This window comes from Microcebus murinus, chromosome 17 (genome assembly GCF_040939455.1).
Source record: "Microcebus murinus isolate Inina chromosome 17, M.murinus_Inina_mat1.0, whole genome shotgun sequence".
Lineage (NCBI taxonomy): Eukaryota > Metazoa > Chordata > Mammalia > Primates > Cheirogaleidae > Microcebus > Microcebus murinus.
This window is the reverse complement of record NC_134120.1, coordinates 46,810,152-46,830,774: the sequence shown is the minus strand read 5'-3', so window position 1 is coordinate 46,830,774 and position 20,623 is coordinate 46,810,152. Positions and strand designations below refer to the sequence as shown.

At 35.5% G+C, this 20,623-nt stretch overlaps 1 protein-coding gene across 3 annotated transcripts in view; it reads right to left on the bottom strand.

The window, feature by feature from the left end:
- The window catches only part of ROCK1 (Rho associated coiled-coil containing protein kinase 1), a 150,597-nt gene that overhangs the window by 11,500 nt on the left and 118,474 nt on the right, over positions 1-20,623 (bottom strand). For all 3 annotated transcript variants that reach the window (XM_012746164.3, XM_012746163.3, XM_075993608.1), the window contains exons 19-27: positions 20,131-20,291; positions 16,816-17,000; positions 15,618-15,687; positions 12,301-12,395; positions 6,118-6,283; positions 4,589-4,682; positions 4,055-4,143; positions 3,305-3,493; positions 2,349-2,508 (exon numbers count right to left, since the gene is read on the bottom strand). In XM_012746164.3, coding sequence (XP_012601618.1) covers positions 2,349-2,508; positions 3,305-3,493; positions 4,055-4,143; positions 4,589-4,682; positions 6,118-6,283; positions 12,301-12,395; positions 15,618-15,687; positions 16,816-17,000; positions 20,131-20,291 — 1,209 coding nt within the window. The remainder of the gene's footprint in view (positions 1-2,348; positions 2,509-3,304; positions 3,494-4,054; positions 4,144-4,588; positions 4,683-6,117; positions 6,284-12,300; positions 12,396-15,617; positions 15,688-16,815; positions 17,001-20,130; positions 20,292-20,623) is intronic.

Below are 20,623 nucleotides of genomic sequence, written 5' to 3'. Positions count from 1 at the left end.
AATGACCATATTTCAAGATCCATTTTTTTAAACTGTTGAGTAAATTAATCTATTCAAAGTCTTCCCCCTTTTTTAGTCTGTAAATTCATTTACTATTTTTCTAAACTTAAGTAAAAATTAATCATTAATCATTACCTTCAAGAAATCTTTCAGACATTTGAATGACAGATATGTAACTCTCTAATACTGAGTATCAACATTCTTCAACAATTCCTCCTAGATATGACTATAAAAACTTAACTTTATTTGCCAGGGACCATTTTTGAGCATCTATTAAATGGTGGCTGTAGTATAGATTTTCAATTTACTAGCAAAATATCTGACAGAGAGAGAGGTAAATAATATTGATAAAGATTATCCATTAATTTTTACTTCCAATGTGAAACTTAAGGTTTAGCACTGTCAAGATTTTGTAAAGTTTTAAGATTGAGAACAAAGTAACAGGAAAAGAGATACCTAACTGGCCTCATTGTATAGCAGTGCAGAATAGCCATCTGTACTTTTTTTCTTCTTTCTCATTTGGTTTGGACTTTAAAACCTTAAAAACAAAATCTCTGAAAGTACACTAATACTCTAAGCAATATACTCAGAATGGAGCCAGTAGAAATATTTTTAAATCTCTTTGCTGAATGATTCCTAAGTCAATTTATTAGGTGGAGATTCTGAAATTTAAATGGATTCCTAATCTAAGTTGGACAATCAAACCATATGATGATCCTATGAGTTTAGCCTTCCTGAATAAGCCAGGATGGAGGATAAAACTCATCACCTTCTTCTTTGTTAGAGGTCCCACCAACTCATTTTTCAATTTAAGTCTTCTAAATAATATTCAAGTCTTCTAAATAATACCAGTAATGTATCAGTCTCTGAAATGTTTAACTCAATGCAAAGAAAAGCAACATTATAAACAAAGTTAAAGGGAAAAGGGTGGAATAAAGAAAGAAAAAAAAAAAAAAAAGCCAGGTCAATATTTTTAACTGATACTAAATACAGTAAAAAAAACCTTTTACTAAATAACTCCAGAAGTATCTTAGGGCTAAAGAAGTGGAAATCTAAACTACAATTTCATTTCCACAATTGAAAGAATCTAGCCAAACACCTCTAAAAGTCATACTCTTACTGATGATTAAGTCTAACTTTAGAAAGATGTTTAAACAACAGCTGAAGCTAGAGGTTATTGTTAAATCCAAAGTGATCCTCCAATAATGAATCATGTGAGTACCTACAAGTTTCTCAAGAGGCAGGCAGTCTCAGAGAGCCAAAAATAGGAAAACAGAAAGAATTCCTTGGCCATTAGATTAGGAAATATTCCTTCCCTGACCTTCCCTTTCCAGATACCTGCTTTTGGGATAGCAAAGCCACAAAAAAATGAGGGCAGGGATCACACGGTATACAAGTAGGAATTGAATTCATTTCCCACTTTGAGTCCTATTTATTTTTTACCCTCATCCTCTACATGATGGTGGAGTCCCACTTGGTTGACCAAGAAATATAGCATACAATTCTGTAAGTGGTTTTTCAAGTTTCTTATATCAAAATTCTCAAAAACAAGTAATATCTATAAAATCCAGAACTAAGAATGTACAGTATATATAAATGCAAGTTTTAATAATTATAACCTATTTACTTCATGTCTGAATTGAATTTATATATGCATGTCTCATCTCTGTTAAGACAACACAAATGTACTACAGCTTACACTATGATTAAGGCAAGAATGAGGCTGTGCTTACTTTTTAATTGATTCTTTACTGGGAAAAAGAAGACATATTAAAACATCTGAAATTCTAGCCACTCACTTCTGCCTTTATTTGATCCCCTGTCCTCTCACTGTATTGCCCAACCCTTTTTACCCATGTCTCCAAACTTAACACTTAACATAAAGTCCAATTAAACCTTATCACTACTTCATTAGATAGGCTTCTGCACTAGCTGCTGTGGTTCTGATTATGAAGTAAAGTTCTTAGTTTTAGCACAATAATACATAAAACTTTAAACAGCTGCTACTCACAAAAACAAAATTTTCTTTAAATAGTGAGAGGTGTAACAGAATCTTCAACTTTCACCATTGAGTTAGGTTGCTCAAAATAAATTAGTAAACCTTGTTAGGTTCTTATTCAGGTAGAAATTCTCAAGTCTATTTTAATAGCCTAAGATTGCTTACCATACTGCTTTTATTCTATAAAATGCACTAAGTATACAATCATCATCAGGCCTTGGCTATCAGAAACAAGAATTATTTCTTAAAAATACATGGACAAAATGACAGAAAATCAAATAAAAGAAATATACACTAATTTTTATGACATTTTAAACGAATTTGAAAGACATAATAGAATTATTCCTACCTGGAAGGTTTCCATCAGTTTCATCAGCACTAGGAAAACTAGCAACACTTGTAGAATCCGAAAGGTCCAAAAGTTTAGCACGCAATTGCTCAATATCACTCTCTTTGCTAGCCAACTGCATCTGAAGCTCATTCCTATGTGTACATTCTTCTACCAATTGCTATTTTTGAAAAAAACCAAGACAATATAATCAAGCTCAAATATTTTCCAACATTAAGCATTAACTGAAATATAAATAAGTAATCTAAATTGCTAATATTTTGATACACTCTAAAAGTTCCTTCTTAGTAGTACATTGCTTAGATAAGCTCCTTTTCTTCTTGCTTTAAAAGAGTTTTTGTTTTTAAACTTAAGGCATCAAAAAATATATAGTAAAAACAACAGAAAATGCTTTTCTTTCTTCAAATGAAATAGTTTAAAAGGTATAGAAAACTTCTGAGGATGGTAAAATCATAAATGATGAGTCAAAGCTTGGATCTAAGTCTGTTTAATACCAGACACCAGGCCCTCAATTTTGTGCTATTAATAAGCCAGGGAGTATCAAAAAAAATCAGGCTTGATATTTTGATTTCAGAAAAGTGATTCTTGACTAGAAAAAATAATCTAGAATACTTCAAAATACTCTACCCCAATTATAATCAATATTATAACAGCTATATCCAAATTTCAGTCTGAAATGAAAGAGGCAAAACTTTGGTTGTCTCTGTCAAAGCAGGGCCTCTAATCAAGCAGCTGCTAATGGGTAAAAATTACTCAAGATGTAATAGGTAATAGAACATCTTTTTAGTTTTACAAGATCATGGTTCATATTAGAGTAATAATGATCAAACTGTGAAGAGCATAAACTAAAATATATTTTTATACAAGAAAATGCAATCTAAACAAGACAAATAATGGGTATATACAGTAATAACAATTTAAGAAAATAATCCTACATGCACACACACAAATCTTACCGCCTGCATGTCATTCAGTTCCTTCTGATGTTTCACTACCATCTGGTTGAATTTTTCTCTTTCTTGGTTGAGTTCCAGTTGCAGCTTTCGATTTTCCTTTTCTTTCTTTCTCAAATCTTGTGTATTAGCTTTCTTTCTATCAATTTTAAAATCTTTTCGGTTCATTATTTCTGCCAGCTTATTAACAGCCTATTAAAATATTAAAATATTATTAATAAGGATCTATATGGTAGTCATGCAATTTAAATCTCTCCTAAAAATGTATCTTTTCCTTCAAAATCAGGAAGCAGGACTTTTTATGTATGTGAAAATTAGGACAACCTGATGAAGGCTGGGATATGATAACTGGTAGCATAAGTAACTAACACTGACTTATCTTACAATTCAAATATAAGACCTAGGAGCCTCTATTTGGTTAACTTTGCAACCCAGTACCAAATCAGGAGTATGCTAGTCCCACTCTGATGTTAGATTCTAGTACTAGCAAATAAGGTTTCTATGCCTTGGCCCCATGCCCTTATCTTGTACAACTGTACAATATTACCAGACAAGTTAACTTTCTTAATTGAAATTCTATTTCACAAATACATTTTCTATAGTTAATGGGGAAAGAATTTACATTTGTTCTAATAACAAGCTTGAACCTACAAATCTTGGTTTTAGGAAAATGTGCACGAAGAGCAATTATTAACTTTATGAATATATGATACTCAAGTACAAAAACGTGGAAAAGGCTGAAAGCATGTATACCTGTGTTTTAAGGGTTCGTTCCGTATTGATATTCTTTTCAAAGGCAGCCTTAAGAATACTGATCTCCTCTTCCTTCTTCAATTCATATTCTGTCAACAAATTACCTAAAATGTTATTTTATGGCTCAAGGGTAGAGAACCTGTGGCCTTGGGGCCACATGTGGCTTTCTGGATCCTTGAGTGTAGCCTTTTGACTGAATCCAAATTTTACACAACAAATCCTGTTAATAAAGGGATTTGTTCTGTGAAGTTTGGATTCAGTCTAGGGGCTACACTTGGGGAACTGGAGGGCCACATGTGGCCTTAAGGCCATGAGTTCCAACTTCTGCATTCCAAAAGAACAATGTCCTTATAATCATTCAAATTAGTATATACTACACAGTAACTTTCAGTAACCTCATTAAGATAATTCTTAAAGTTACAGAAGTTATTTAACAAATGAAAATAGATATTTCAAAAACCTAACATACAACATAAATAGCTAAAGAGTAATCACTGAATTTGTTTTAATGTTATTTTTTAAAAACCCACATACCTTCCTCTGTCTTCCTCATTTTCTCAGTTAGTTCTTCATTTTCTTTTCTTAATAGTTCATTATCTTTGCTTAGCATGCTATTTGTTTCTTCAAGCTAAATGAAGCACATAAAGATTTAAGCTACAGCCTTTTTGCTATCCTCATATTTAAAGCAATAACCTTTAAAATAACACTTCACATTTTCCATAGATGAAGAAAGGTAAGACATTGCTGAACTACAGAAAATGCCTGGTGCCCAGTTTAAAATATGTAGATATAATTAAGTAAAAAATATTTAAAAAATAATAGCTTCCAAAAACTTTTTCAGTATATACATATATATATGTGATATGTATGAATGAAAAGGGAAAAAGAACTAGACTGGAAAGTAGTAAATTTGTATTTAGTTCTAGCTCTTCAATTAACCTACTATATGACTCAAGTAAGTCATAATCTTTCTGGCCTGTTTCTTCATCTGAATAATGATGATGCAAATGACAGTAAGATATTTATTGATCAATTACTTTTAGCAATGTATTCATTAATCATTCTATCTATATTATTTCATTTAATCCTCATTAACAATCATGAGGAATAGATATATTTTTTCTTTTCTTTTTTTTTTGTGAGACAGTGTCTTGCTCTGTTGCCCAAGCTGCAATGCTGTGGCATCAGCTTAGCTCACAGCAACCTCAACCTCCTGGGCTCAAGCGATCCTCCTATCTTAGCCTCCCGAAGTAGCTGGGCCTACAGGCATGTGCCACCATGCCCGGGTAATTTTTTTTACTTTTAGTTGCCCAGCCACTTTCTTTCTATTTTTAGTAAAGATAGGGTCTTGCTCTTGCTTGGGCTGGTCTTGAACTCCTGAGCTCAAGTGATCCTCCCACCTTGGCCTCTCAGAGTGCTAGGATTACAGGCATGAACCACCTCACCTGGCCTTTCTATTAGATGAGAAATCTGAGGCTTAGAAAGTGGAAGGAACTTTGCCAAGACTATAAACCTTCTTAGGGGCAACACTAGCATTTAAACCCATGCCTGCCTATATGAGAGCACTTAATGGTGGCTTCAAAAGAAAAATCTCCATAACTCTCCTTTTTATCCCCATGATTCTATATAGACTATACTATATACTATAAGCCTCAGAATGGGTAATCATTTGGAGTACTGATTTTCTTACAATGGATTTGTAGATTATCCAAAGAATTTCTCATCCCTAAATAGTTCTTCTGAATTTCACAGAATTCTGGCCCATAAAATCCGTTTCAATGTATTAAGAGAATAAACGAATTTAAGCTAAGCATTTCTTCACATGAAATATTAATATAACTTATAAGATTTTCAGCCAGAAAGGAAAAAAAATATCAATGTGTTGAATAAGAATTTTAATCATTAAAATTTTTTTTTGATTATATAAACTATTTTATACATGAATACAGAATGACCACTATGTATAAAGCAGAAGTAAATACACATGCACAAACACCCTAGATGTGATTTATTTTGATTTAAATCAGTTTTAGTTATATAACTTACCTGACCATCACACTTACCCGACTAACAGCGTGATCTTTATCTGTAATCTCTTGTCTATTTCTTGAAGCAGCTTTCTTGCTTTCTTGGGTCAATTCAAAATATTGTTCTTCTAGAAGTCCTCGAGCCAACTGCTCAGACTCAGCTTTTGTTTCTGCAAGATCCAACTGAGTTGCAAGAGTTTCTCTGCAACAGATTTTTAAAATAAATGGATATAAACAATTTCAGTTCATTTTTCCAAATTAATCACATACTTAAAAACATAATTATCTTTACATGATATAAAGAACTAAGTATTTTATTGCTTAAAATAAACTTTGAATCCATTACCAACTTTCTATAAAAGCAATGAATTTAACCTCTCACACTTTGAAAAATTATAAAAATGTAAATAATTATTTAATCTTCTATATGCTATTGTGTTTAACTAAGAAAAGGTAATAAAGCAATAGCAAACAGTCTATTTTTGAAATCAATTTGTTGTGGATTTGGAATGGAAGGCAGCATGGTACAGTGGAAAAATCACTGGCTGGTAAATCAGGAGGCCAAGGCTGGACCATCATCTCTGTACTATCGTTAGCTAACTGGGTAGGGACTCTGGTCAAGTTCCCAATTTAATCAAATCTGTAAAATGAGAGAGTTAAACTGAATTATCTGTGAGGGCGCTTCTAGCTCTGAAATTCAATGAGATGATGAAAACTTATAAAAAGATTTGCAAACCACCATAAACTATTCTGGGAATGCTCCTTGGAAATTGCACTTTAAAACTTCTCAGCATTGACATTCAGACCAGAACAAGATCATTTCAGTCTGTCTGCTCTTCCCATAAAGCCTCTTTTGGATAAGCTATCTTATCCAATGGTCACCACTGTATCCCTGTATACAGTAGGTGCTCAACAAAATGTGTTATGAGTAAGTAACTTCCATCTTCTATTTTCTAGTAAGGGAGTATTACAAATAAAATTTTCTTCCTCAAGCCTGAACAGGGAGACATATATTTACCACAAGAAAAGAATATTAACTCATTTACCGAACAACTATTTATTTGAATGTTTACTATGTGCCAAACACTGTTCTTCTAGGAATTAAGGAGTAGTAGGGCTCAGAAAGTATCCAGCTCTGTAACTGTTCTTGTTATATTAACAATGGCTGGATACTTTCTGGGTGGCTCTCAGGGAGCATATATTAGTTGGGCCATACAGACAATTTAAAAAGTGAACAAGTAATATAGAGCATGCCACAGAGAATAATAAAAGATGAAAGGTGGAAAAAGCCATAAATGTGGTCACTATTTCATTACAGGGTGATCAAGGAGGCCTCTCTGCTAAGATGACATTAGAGAAGAGATATGAAAGAGTGAGCCATGCAAGTATCTGGGAATACAGGCTTTCAGGCAGAAGGAACATCAAATAACAAATGCCCCAAGAATGTTCTGAATAAAGCTAAAGTGAGTACAGTGAGAGATGGGGGAAAGTAGTGAGAAATGTTTTAAGAAAAGTGATGAGAGGCCAGGCGTGGTGGCTCACACCTGTAATCCTAGCACTCTGGGAGGCCAAGGTGGGTGGATTGCTCAAGGTCAGGAGTTCAAAACCAACTCCAAGCAAGAGCGAGACTCCGTCTCTACTATAAATAGAAAGAAATTAATTGGCTAACTAAGATATATATAGAAAAAATTAGCCAGGCATGGTGGTGCATGCCTGTAGTCCCAGCTACTCGGGAGGCTGAGGCAGGAGGATCGCTTGAGCCCAGGAGTTTGAGATTGCTGTGACCTAGGCTGATGCATGGCAGTCACTCTAGCCTGGGCAACAAAGTGAGACTCTGTCTCAAAAAAAAAAAAAAAAAAGAAAAGAAAAGTGATGAGAGAGAGCAACAGACATTGTAAGGCTTTCCAAGATAATACAGGGACTTTGGCTTTTATTCTGGTACTCTGATGTTTTAAAAAGATCATTCTGGCTGCTGTACTAAGATCAGACAATAGGAGGACACTGGCAGAAGCAGGGACACCTTAGGAGGCTACTGAAATGATAAAGATTGGAGAGGACGGCAGTTTGGACCAGGTCAGTCAATGGTACAAGTGGTGAGAAGCGATCAGATTCTACACATAATTTTTACTTAGAGCTGGGAAAATCTGTTGATAGATTGCATGTAGTGTTAAAAAAAAAAAAAAAAAGAAGAAGAGTCTACGAGGACTCTAAATTTTTTAAACAACTGGGAATAACAGAATTTCTAGTTACTGAAATGGGGAAGACAGGGAAGAGCAGGCTGGCAAAGTGAGGGAATCAAGACTTTTTACCAGACTTGTTAAGTAAGGGATGCTTATTAAATACTCAAGCAGAGACATTAAATAGGCAGCTGGATATACAAGCCTGGAATTCAAGGGAGTATGTATTTATACTCTGATGCTATTTAAAGCCATGAGACTGGATGAGAACAAGGAATGAGTAATCCCTTGGGCCCTCCAAACTCTAAATGGTCTCAGAAATGAGAAGGGACAAAGGAGCAAAGGAGCTTGAGAGAGAATAGCCAATTCAATAAAAGAAAAATAATGTGCGGTGTCACAGAAGCCAAGTGAAGAAATTTTGTCAAGAGAGAGTAATCAACTATGTCAAATGCTGCTGTTAAACAAGGTGAGGATTTAGAACTTCCTATTGTCTTTAACTATTAGGAAGACCACAGTAACTTTAAGAAAAGTTGTTTTGTCAGAGTGATGAATGCAAAAGTCTGACTGGAGTAAGCTTAAGAGAGAATGGGAAAAGAAGACACAAGATACCTGGTATGTCACTTTTCAAGTAAGTTTTCTATAAAAAGCAGAAAAACAGGATAGTGGCTAGATGTGGATAATGTAGTTAAGAGGGTTATTTTTTAAGGAGACATCTAACTGTATGTTTATATAACAATGAGAATGACTACAGAAAGGGAAAAATGATTTAAGAAAAATGAGAGAAGTGCTGCAGTCATATTCTTAAGTAGACAAAAAGGGATGGGATCAAGGGGCTAGCATCAGATAAGAGCACATGTTGTCCATTATATCATCAGAAGGAAGGTAGGGCTTATACGTACAGATGCAGATAGGCTAGTTGCTATGGAGGTGGGAGAGAACAGATGTTCTCTTCTGACTTCTAGGAGACAAGGCCATTATGTGTATGAGAAGGAGGGGAAGGCAGAGATTTGAGCAGAGAGATTTGAAATAGTTGTCTTAGAAGGGCAGAGTAGTTAGTACATTAGGAAAAGAGAGGCGATACCACCAATGTGAAGCCTATGAATACTAGGAGTGGTTTTGCTGGCTATTATAATACAGGGCTTCTGATCATGACATTGTTCTTGTCTAGGGTTACTGCTTTTAATCAAATTCAGATAAAAGTATCTAAATTATACTTTAAAATACCACAAAACCTTTTTATCCCACAATACATTTCTATTCCTGCTTATGCAACTGTGCAAGAGAAAGCAAGAAAGAATGAAAAGGATCAGGGTAAAATTATCTGCATCTACACTCATCCAAACTTCCTTCACAACTCTCCATAATGAAAGACTTGTCTTTACTAATACTGAAGGCCAATCTCTCACCTTTATTCTCCACTCTCATCAAAGAATTAAAATTATTAATAATTTCATATTCTTATGGATTATAAGGCTATAAACTGTGGTTTTGTTCTTATTCACTGCTAAAATTTCTGGTCCATAGAAAGTGCTCACACATTCTATTTATTTGAATGAATGAACAGATGTGCAACTCTTTTCATTCTGATTTCCTTCCCATGCCCCATTTAAACATGCTCAAGTTTATGCTATCATTAAAAATAAAAGGCTCTCCTTCACATTCTCTTCCAGCTCTTGTTATATAGCCTTGCCATAACAGCCAAGTCTTTTGAATTTTTATATTTGACAAATATTTGCTGAGCAATGCAATGCTGAAGGTACAACTCTAGGTACTAAGCATGTAGAAATGAATTAGAGCCAAGAACAAAACATTTGAAAATTCCTTCTGCCATACTGCTTAAGTTCTAGTGGAAAGACAAAAACAACAAATAAAACAAGTAAGCAAATTCTGTAAAATATTAGGAAGAGATAAATAAAACACGGAAGGATATATGAACTGAGCAGCAAGATAGTCGGGTAGGGTGAGGATGTTTGCAATTTTTTTTTTTTTTTTTGAGACAGAGTCTCGTTTGTTGACCAGGCTAGAGTGAGTGCTGTGGCGTCAGCCTAGCTCACAGCAACCTCAAACTCCTGGGCTCAAGCAATCCTCCTGCCTCAGCCTCCCAAGTAGCTGGGACTACAGGCATGCGCCACCATGCCCGGCTAATTTTCTATATATATTAGTTGGCGAATTAATTTCTTTCTATTTATAGTAGAGACTGGGTCTTGCTCTTGCTCAGGCTGGTTTCGAACTCCTGACCTCGAGCAATCCACCTGCCCCGCCCTCCCAGAGTGCTGGGATTATAGGCGTGAGCCACTGCACCTGGCCGATACTTAATTTTTAATCAAGTCAACAAAGTTAAACAGTGAAAAGTATAACCTAAATTTACTTACAAAACTGTTAAAAATGAATTTAAGGCTGGGCACGGTGGCTCACACCTATAATCCCAGAACTTTGGGAGGCTGAGGCAGGAGGATCGCTTGAGATCAGGAGTTTAAGACCAGCCTGGGCAACACCTGAGAACCTGTCTCTACAAAAACTAAAAATTAGCTGGGCATAGTGGCATGCACCTGTAGTTCTAGGAGACTGAGGTGAAATGACCATGTGTGCTTAGGAGTTCAGGGCTGCAGTGAGCTATGATTGCACAACTGTACTCCAGCCTGAGTGACAGAATGAAATCCTGTCTCTTTTTTTTTTTTTTTTAAATCAAAAGATAATTTATTTATTTATTTATTTTTTACTTCAGAAATCCTGTCTCTTAAAAAAAAAATTTTAAGTAAAAGTTATATTTTCCAACAAAAAATGAAGAACAATAAAAGTAAAATATCTCCATTTTGCAACACCTTATGTATTAAGGATCTAACATTGAGTGTCAATGGTTGTTAACAATGCAAAGGAACCAGACATTACAAGATTATACATGAAATAGTTTTTGCCCTTCTACAAATGAGATTTGAATCTGATTAAGCCACCAAGTCAGGAATTTCCAATAAAACTTTGTACAATGATTGAAATGTTCTGTATCTGTGCTAGCCAATATAGTAGACACTAACCACATGTGACTATTGAGCACCTGAAATATGGCTAGCGCATCTGAGGAATTAAAGTTTTAATTTTATGTAAATTAATTTAAACTTAAATGACTGCATGAGGCTAGTGGCTACCATATTGGACAGAGCAACTCTCACTTTACTAATCTTCAGGAAACAGGAAGGGGGAAATGTTCAACTAACTATGGAAATGAGATTAGCAAAATCATACCCGAGGGAACCTCAACAGGACAAAAGATCTAGTTCTTCAACAAATAAATGTCAGGATAGTGATTACTCTTATGGCGGGGAAGAAAGAAGGCATATTTAGGAAGTGGGATACAGTGGGCTTCTGAAATGCAAAGCAAGGTTCTCATTCATGGGTGGTGATTATGATGACAATTGTTATATAATTCACAAAACTGTATTTGTTTTGCTGTTTTCTGTATTTGCATCAATAGTTAAAATTTTAAAATTTCTTTCAAAAGTGGTAAAATGTAAAAAACATACAACAAGTCAGAAAACTAATTCCAGTGTCTGTTCTAACACCATCCAGCCCAGTTGTATCAATTTTGTGGGCCTGGCAGCTCAACTCTAAAATGAGGCTGTTAAATTTAAATAGCTTTATAAGGCTTTCTCTTTCAAAGGCCCTAAATACATTTAATGAAGATTAACCAACATGATAATACTAAGAGGAAGACCTTATATACCTTTATCTAACTTAAAAATAATGATTTGTGAATACATCACAAATTACTTACTCACAAATTTAGGAATGAAAGACCCTTGAAAGCAATTAATTGTCAAACAATTTTTTGTCACAGTTTAATGAATCTCTGTGCCATTGCTAGTGTTGATTTATTGCACTGTTTCTTCACCGTAAAGGTAAATTTCAGCCTAGTCTGGTTTGTTCTGAATTAGCTCAATAAACTGTGCTGTATCATTCCCACCAGAAAAATGGCACGCCTACTCACTATTTTAAACTTAAGAGTGCCTGTTGAATTCATTCTTGTTCTAAAGTAAAATGGACATACTTTTCATTTTGCAGTTCCTGTATTTTCTTTAAATTTTCTCTGTTTTTTTCTTCAATTTCTTCTTTAAGTTCCTTTACCTGGGTTTTATAAAGTGTCTGCAAAACAAACAATAAGAAATAACTGTTTATAGTGGGTTAAAAATGGTTTGTCAGTTTCTTATAAAGTTAAACAATTAACATATGACCCAACACTTCCACTCCCAAGTATTTTCCCATGACAAATGCAAGTGCATGTCCACACAGAGTTTTATACATGAATTTTCATTACGGCATTATTCACAGCAGGTCCAAATTATAAACAACCTACATATCTATCAACACATGAGTTAAAAAAACTGTGGTATAGTCACACTATTTAGCAATAAAAAGGAATGAACTACTTATAAATACAACATGGTAAATATAAAAAATATTATGTTGAGTCAAAGAAATCAGGTACTAAAGAAAAAGTACATACTGTGTGATTCCATGTATATGAAATTCTAGAACAAGTGAAAATAATCAGTAGTGACAGAGCCAATTAGTCATTGCTTGTGGACAGAAGGGGGTGGGTAAGATTGACTTCAGAGGGGCACAAGGGAAGTTTTTGTGGTGACGGAAATATTTTACATGTTCACTGCAGTGGTGGTCACACAGGTGTACACATTTATAAAAACTTATTGACCTTAAAATAGGTATTACTGACATTTATTGACACTTAAAATAGGTATTAATATAATTTATTATATAGAAATATTTATTATATAGATATTATATAGAAACTATAATAAAATGTATTATAAATTATATTATTTGAGAAAATATTATAAAGAAACTTAGCACGTACTACTAATTTAAAAGTTAAGAACAATTCTTGAAATGAACAATGTTAGAAAAATCATTTCCCTTTTGGTAAGTGGTATGGAGTGGGTGGTTTAGAGACAGAAGAAATATATACAAGTAAGATTTATCAAATATTCTGCTACCATATCAATAATATATACTGATAGAACAATGGTTCTTAGAAAATTAGTTTGTTTTTTTTTTTTTGAGACAGAGTCTCACTTTGTTGTCCAGGTTAGAGTGAGTGCCGTGGCGTCAGCCTAGCTCACAGCAACCTCAAACTCCTGGGCTCAAGCGATCCTCCTGCCTCAGCCTCCCAAGTAGCTGGGACTACAGGCATGTGCCACCATGCCCGGCTAATTTTTTATATATATATCAGTTGGCCAATTAATTTCTTTCTATTTATAGTAGAGACGGGGTCTCACTCTTGCTCAGGCTGGTTTTGAACTCCTGACCTTGAGCAATCCACCCGCCTCGGCCTCCCAAGAGCTAGGATTACAGGCGTGAGCCACAGCGCCCGGCCAGAAAATTAGTTTTATAGACTCATTGTATTAGCTGCTGAAGTTGTAAACTTTCAGTTCTCATGTCTATTTACTTTGTCTTTTTAAACTACTCTTTTTAGTTTAAAAGATGAGAATGAAAAAAATAGGGTCAGCAAATAGCTGTGGAGAACTACTTTTATACTGTACACTTAATTATTCCCCTAAGAAACAGCACTTCTCCAGAAGAAAAAATACATAAATTCTATGGGAATGCAAATAAAGGAAGAGCTCCAAAGACTTGCTCTAGTTTTAAGTATTTATAATTTCTAAAATTAAATTATCTATTTTGCCTTTAAGACCCAAGTTCCCATCTCTTCTCTTTGACTTCAAATACTGAAATTTATGTAAGTAATCAATGAAGGAATAAAAAGAAAAATAATCTGATATGAAAACCCAGATTAAAGATAAATCTCACATTTGGTTCTTAAGAACTTATCAAATTAAACGCTATGTAACCAAATCCTCACAAGCAATCAACAATCAACTAAGAGGTCAGGTTTTATTTATTTATTTATTTTGAGACAGAGTCTCACTTTGTTGCCCAGGCTAGAGTGAGTGCCGTGGCATCAGCCTAGCACACAGCAATCTCAAACTCCTGGGCTTAAGCAATCCTGCTGCCTCAGCCTCCCAAGTAGCTGGGACTACAGGCATGCGCCACCATGCCGGCTGATTTTTTCTATATATATTAGTTGGCCAATTAATTTCTTTCTATTTATAGTAGAGACTGGGTCTCGCTCTTGCTCAGGCTGGTTTCGAACTCCTGACCTAGAGCAATCCGCCCCACCTTGGCCTCCCAGAGTGCTAGGATTACAGGCGTGAGCCACCACACCCGGCCAGAGGTCAGGTTTTATACAGTATTATTTTCTAGAGGCAAATCAAGAATCCATAGGAACCATCACAAGCATCTGACATCCATCCAAACACCTGGAGGCATTGGATGATTACTCTCTGGAAGCATACGGACAGTAAGTATATAGGGTACTCCAGACCACTCTGCACATGTTACTAGTATGCACTTTGAATAGTTAAGGTTAATATACACCCAGGGAAAGATTTTTTGACAATACGAAAAAAAATTTTTTTTTTTTTGAGACAGAGTCTCACTTGTTGCCCAGGCTAGAGTGAGTGCCGTGGCGTCAGCCTAGCTCACAGCAACCTCAAACTCCTGGGCTCAAGCGATCCTCCTGCCTCAGCCTCCCGAATAGCTGGGACTACAGGCATGCGCCACCATGCCCGGCTAATTTTTTCTATATATATTAGTAGGCCAATTAATTTCTTTCTATTTACAGTAGAGACGGGGTCTCGCTCTTGCTCAGGCTGGTTTCGAACTCCTGACCTTGAGCAATCCGCCCGTCTCGGCCTCCCAGAGAGCTAGGATTACAGGTGTGAGCCACCGCGCCCGGCCAAAAAAAATTTTTTTTAATTTAAAAACATATGCAAATGATGGCCTAATAAACCAAGTAAGAAAACAGACGAAAAATAGAAAGTCACCATGTTTATCAAAAAACGAACAGTCAGGCCGGGCGCTGTGGCTCACGCCTGTAATCCTAGCTCTTGGGAGGCCGAGGCGGGCGGATTGCTCATGGTCAGGAGTTCAAAACCAGCCTGAGCAAGAGCGAGACCCCGTCTCTACTATAAATAGAAAGAAATTAATTGGCCAACTGATATATATATATAAAAAAATTAGCCGGGCATGGTGGCGCATGCCTGTAGTCCCAGCTACCCGGGAGGCTGAGGCAGAAGGATCACTCGAGCCCAGGAGTTTGAGGTTGCTGTGAGCTAGGCTGACGCCACGGCACTCACTCTAGCCTGGGCAACAAAGCGAGACTCTGTCTCAAAAAAAAAAAAAAACGAACAGTCATCTGAAAAAGAATCACAGTAGCCATAAAGGGGTCTAAATACTTTGTTTTACATCAGGTTTTAAAAGTATGTATTAAAAATGATTCTCACTTACCGAGAAATATTGCTCAGCTTCAAGCTGATCTTGTAGTTCTCGCATCTGTCCTTCATTTCCTCGATATTGTCTTCAGATAAAAAGAAAAATAGCATATAAATGTTCCTATTTATACTAGACTTCATATTATTCATAGTTTGTTAAAGCTGTTAAAATAAAAAAAGGTTTACTAAAATAATGTTTTTAAAAAAAACATATTTCAATGAGAAGGGAAAGCAAGAACAATACATTGACAAAGGAAGAGGAATGTACATAAAGAGACAACTATATGTATATAATACATATGTAAACACAACTCACATAAAGAAGGACAATCTCAAAAAAAACAGAGAAACACCATGCAACCCAAAGACACAGACTTTCAAGGATTAATAATAAATCTGCAGCCACCAGGCTTTCATATTAGATAGTAGTAGCTTTGTATTTTTAGTAACTAAAAAGGCATGTGGGAAAAAAAAAAAGGCATGTGGTTGAAATAAAGTAGATAACAAATGTCCACTGAATGATGAGTAAGTTATTTTGGGAGAAGAAAAATATAAAAAACATTACTTGGTGAAAATGGTAGCTCTAAAAGGGGAAAAGAATTTCACCAGTATAAATCCAACTTAATCAAAATTAACAATTTTATCTAAGAATCACTGTGTTGTAAATGAAGCTGGCAAATGAAGGTATTACAAAACAAATTTGGAAGAAATAAAAACGTATGACTTGGTATAAGATACACCCATCTTTTACATTAAATTTTTGAAACATGTCCTTGTACAAATTCTGAAAGCAATACTGACACCGTGCTTTGTATTCGTTTCCTGTAAGCAGGCACACGACATCTCAAAAGTAATATAAAAATAAAAAACACACTTTACATTCTGAGATGAACCAAAGAAAGAAAACAAAACATAGCATCACCATGTCTTACTTTAGTCTCTTAAAAACATAAAAAGTCAGCAGTCTTGATAATCTCCTTTTTGTCTCCCTTTAAATATTTGTATTTTTATTTAGTGAGCTGATCTTTCCAAAGTCTGAAATTCCCTTGCAAAACTTTCTTTGCAAGCAAATTCTTTTATTTCTAAATTCTTTTTCCTGTCTTTCTTTCACAAACTCTAAGTACATAAATCTGTACACACACAAAATATCAAAAACATAAGCCACTGCCGAACACAAAAAAGAAAGAAATCACAATGTTATTTTCAAGACTTACTTTGTAAGCTGAGCTAACTCAAATTCTAATAACCTCTTTGCTTCCAATAAAGTATTTATTTCCTGTTTCATCTGTTTTTCTAAACCCTTTAAATTGTCTGCCTCAAATGCTTGAGTCTTCAATTCATTTTGTAACAACAGTCGCTTATTTGATTCCTGCTCCAACTGCAGGGTTAGATTCTTAACCTATGAATGAGAAAAATAATTGAGATCTTAAATCTCTTTAGTAATTTAGTGATTTATTAGACATTATTTGAAAGAATACTCATCAAATCACAAGTATATTATAATTCATCATACTAATAGAAAACATTAGTTAGTGTTCTAAAGAGTGTTATTCTATGTGTTTATTACTGAAGATTTACTATTGAGTCAAATTAATTACCCAATTTCAGACACGAGATCACTTAGAAAAAAAAAATCTGGTTTCTTTCTACTTCAACCAGCATGGAAATTCTGGAGTTCATACAAAGTAATCATAAAAGCTACTTCTAGCTGGGTGTCGTGGCTGTGCCTGTTAGTCCCAGCTACTCAGAAGGCTGAGTTGGGAGGATCCCTTGAGGCCAGGAGTTCAAAGCTGTAGTGAGCTATGATCGTTCCTATGAACAGCCACTGTGCATTCTAGGCCTGGGCAATATAGCAAGAGTCCATCTCTATCTAAAAAAAAAAAAAGCCAGACACAGTGGCTCATGCCTGTAATCCTAGCACTCTGGGAGGCCAAGGTGGGAGGATGGCTTGAGGTCAGGAGTTTGAGACCAGCCTGAGTAAGACGCTAGACCCCATTCTCTACTAAGAAACAGAAAAAAAATAGTCTGTATAGTCCCAGCTACTTGGAAGGCTAGGGCAGGGGGATTGCTCCAGCCCAGGAGTTTGAGGTTGTAATGAGCTATAACCATGCCACTGCACTCTAGGCCTTGGTGAATCTGTCTCAAAAAAAAAAAAGAAAGAAAGAAAAGGAAAAAAAAAAGGCCACTTTTTTGGGGACATTCCAATGGGGAAAATTTACTTGTTCATAAATGTTTATGTGCTCTAGTCTACAACCCTCCAAAGCTTACATAAGAACTTGAATGTATATTTAATTCAATTCAACAAATATTTATCAAATTCTTATTAGGTACTGAGATCAACGAACTCAAAGTTCTTATAATGATTTACAATGTCCTTCATGATCTGCTTTCTACTTCTCTAATACTATCATTGTCCATTCTCTAGAATTCAATTATATTCTTCAGATCCTCAAATGCAATAAACTCTCCCTCACGTCATAGTTCTTACACAAGCTGTTCCTTCTGTTTTTACTCCTTTATCTATTTATTCTTTAGCTCTTAACTTAAAATGTCATACCCTTAGCAAAGCCTTCCTTAACTTCTCCCCAATGCAATTAGTCACACACTCCTATAGCATTCTGTACTTCCTTTTAATTATCTGTCATGCTTGTAATTATTATTTTAATATCTTTCTCTCTTGGATGTGAGTTTCGATCAAGTCAAGACCATACCTATACCTTAGTCACCTCAGTAACCCCAACTCCTAGCACAGAGCCAGTAATCATAGATGGTCAAAAATTATGTTTTTAAAATGACCAGATATTATCTTTCAAATTTTCAATACACATTGAAAATTGCATGCTGCTTCTAATAGGTATCTCTAAACTCTTCTTTCTAGTACATCATATATACCACTGTCAGATTAATTTTCCTAAAAGAATGTTTTCACCTATAGTTCCCATGCAAGTTTTAAAAAGTATCCACACTTTGACCCCCAAGTTTCTCCCTTGACTACTCAATATATCTCTTCTTCTCTGGTCAGATTAAGTTCTTTTTTGTCTCTTACTTACCTATCTTCTTACCTACTTAATACCCACTCTTACCGATACCTTTACTGATAATATTCCCTCTACCAACACATGCTCTGAGTCTCAAACTATCACCTTCTGAGGTCTTACTCAACCTTTATTTTATTTTATTTTATTTTTTTTGAGACAGAGTCTCGCTTTGTTGACTAGGCTAGAGTGAGTGCTGTGGAGTCAGCCTAGCTCACAGCAACCTCAAACTCCTGGGCTCAAGCAATCCTCCTGCCTCAGCCTCCTGAGTAGCTGGGACTACAGGCATGCACCACCATGCCCGGCTACTTTTTTCTATATATATTAGTTGGCCAATTAATTTCTTTCTATTTATAGTAGAGACTGGGTCTCGCTCTTGCTCAGGCTGGTTTCGAACTTCTGACCTAGAACAATCCGCCTGCCTCGGCCTCCCAGAGAGTTAGGATTACAGGCGTCAGCCACCACGCCCGGCCGCTTACTCAACCTTTAAAATCAAGGTAACATCCTTCCCCTCCTTGTGAAGCCTTCTCTGCATTCAATCTTAGAAATAATTTTTAAAATACATATAGTAACTACCAGGGTATAATGGCATTTTATCTTTTTATTAACTGTTTTATAAATGTGTACCCCATGCTTTTGATCAATCTAAGCCAGTAAAGATTGCAGTTTAACACTTTTTAAAAAAATATTAAGAGCAATACTCTTTCTTTAGGATTATAGGACATCTTATAATAAAGAGTTGTTTTTTTTTTTTTATTTTTTTTTTTATTTGTTTATATATTTTAGCCGGGCATGGTGGCGCATGCCTGTAGTCCCAGCTACTCGGGAGGCTGAGGCAGGAGGATCGCTCGAGCCTAGGAGTCTGAGGCTGCTGTGAGCTAGGCTGACGCCACAGCACTCCAGCCCAGGCAACAGAGTGAGACTCTCTCTCAAAAAAATGAAAAAGTGATTCTACCAACCCACCTTCCCATCAGCAAGTATAAGATTTCCAGTTGTTATACATCCTTAACACTCTGATCTATTGATATATCGGTATTGTATGTCTTTTTCGTTTTAGCTGTTCTCATGGGTGTGCAGTGGTATCACAATGCGGTTTTCTTTTTTTTTAGAGACAGGGTCCTGCTCTGTGGCCTGCCGGAGTGCAGTGGCCTGATCAGAGCTCACTGCAGCCTCCAACTCCCCAGCTCGAGCGATCCTCCCACCTCAGCCTCCCGAGTAGCTGGCCAAGAGTTGTTTTTTTAAAAGTAGACGGTCAGTTTCTTCTGGGGAGGAACTATGACACTTCAATACAATTTTACTGTTATAGTGTAAAATGGTATAGACCCTACAGGGTGTTTAATAACTATCTGAAGATGAAAATTCTAAGTGTTAGGATGATCATATAGTAGTTATTTCAAATCTCCTCCATGGTGTTTGATTATAAATAACTCTTCATTCATAACTTATGATTGTTTCTCTTTTAAAGATAAATAAATTCAGTACTATTTTTCTTACTTCATCCTCCATCCTTTCTTTATTTTCAGTCAAATGCTCTAGCTTCTGCTGAGATTGTTTCAGATCAACATCCAGCATAGAACATTGTTTCTCAATCTGAACAACCCTATTTTCAGCCTTCTCTCGAGCTTCTCTCTCTTCCTTCAGCTTTTTTTCCATCTCTGTGAAAGTAAAAAGTTACAAAGATACATTTAAAGAAAGAACACTTTAACATATTTCACTTTACATGGGCTGTAAATTGGTTCCAAATGTCTCTATGTTTTTACCCTGGGACTCTAACAGAGCTATTAATTATAAAAGTTCTCACGTTATTTGAATTATTTGCATAGTAGAAATTTCTAAAGTAGGGAGTTATAAAATAAAATCTTCTAAATTCGGCCTTTCCCAATGATACGAAGAGATTATTCAGTACATTTTCAGACCAGAAAGTGAAGTGTATGGCTGGAAAGATAGTGGACTAACAAAGGAGAAAAATGGAGGTCAGGCAAAAGCA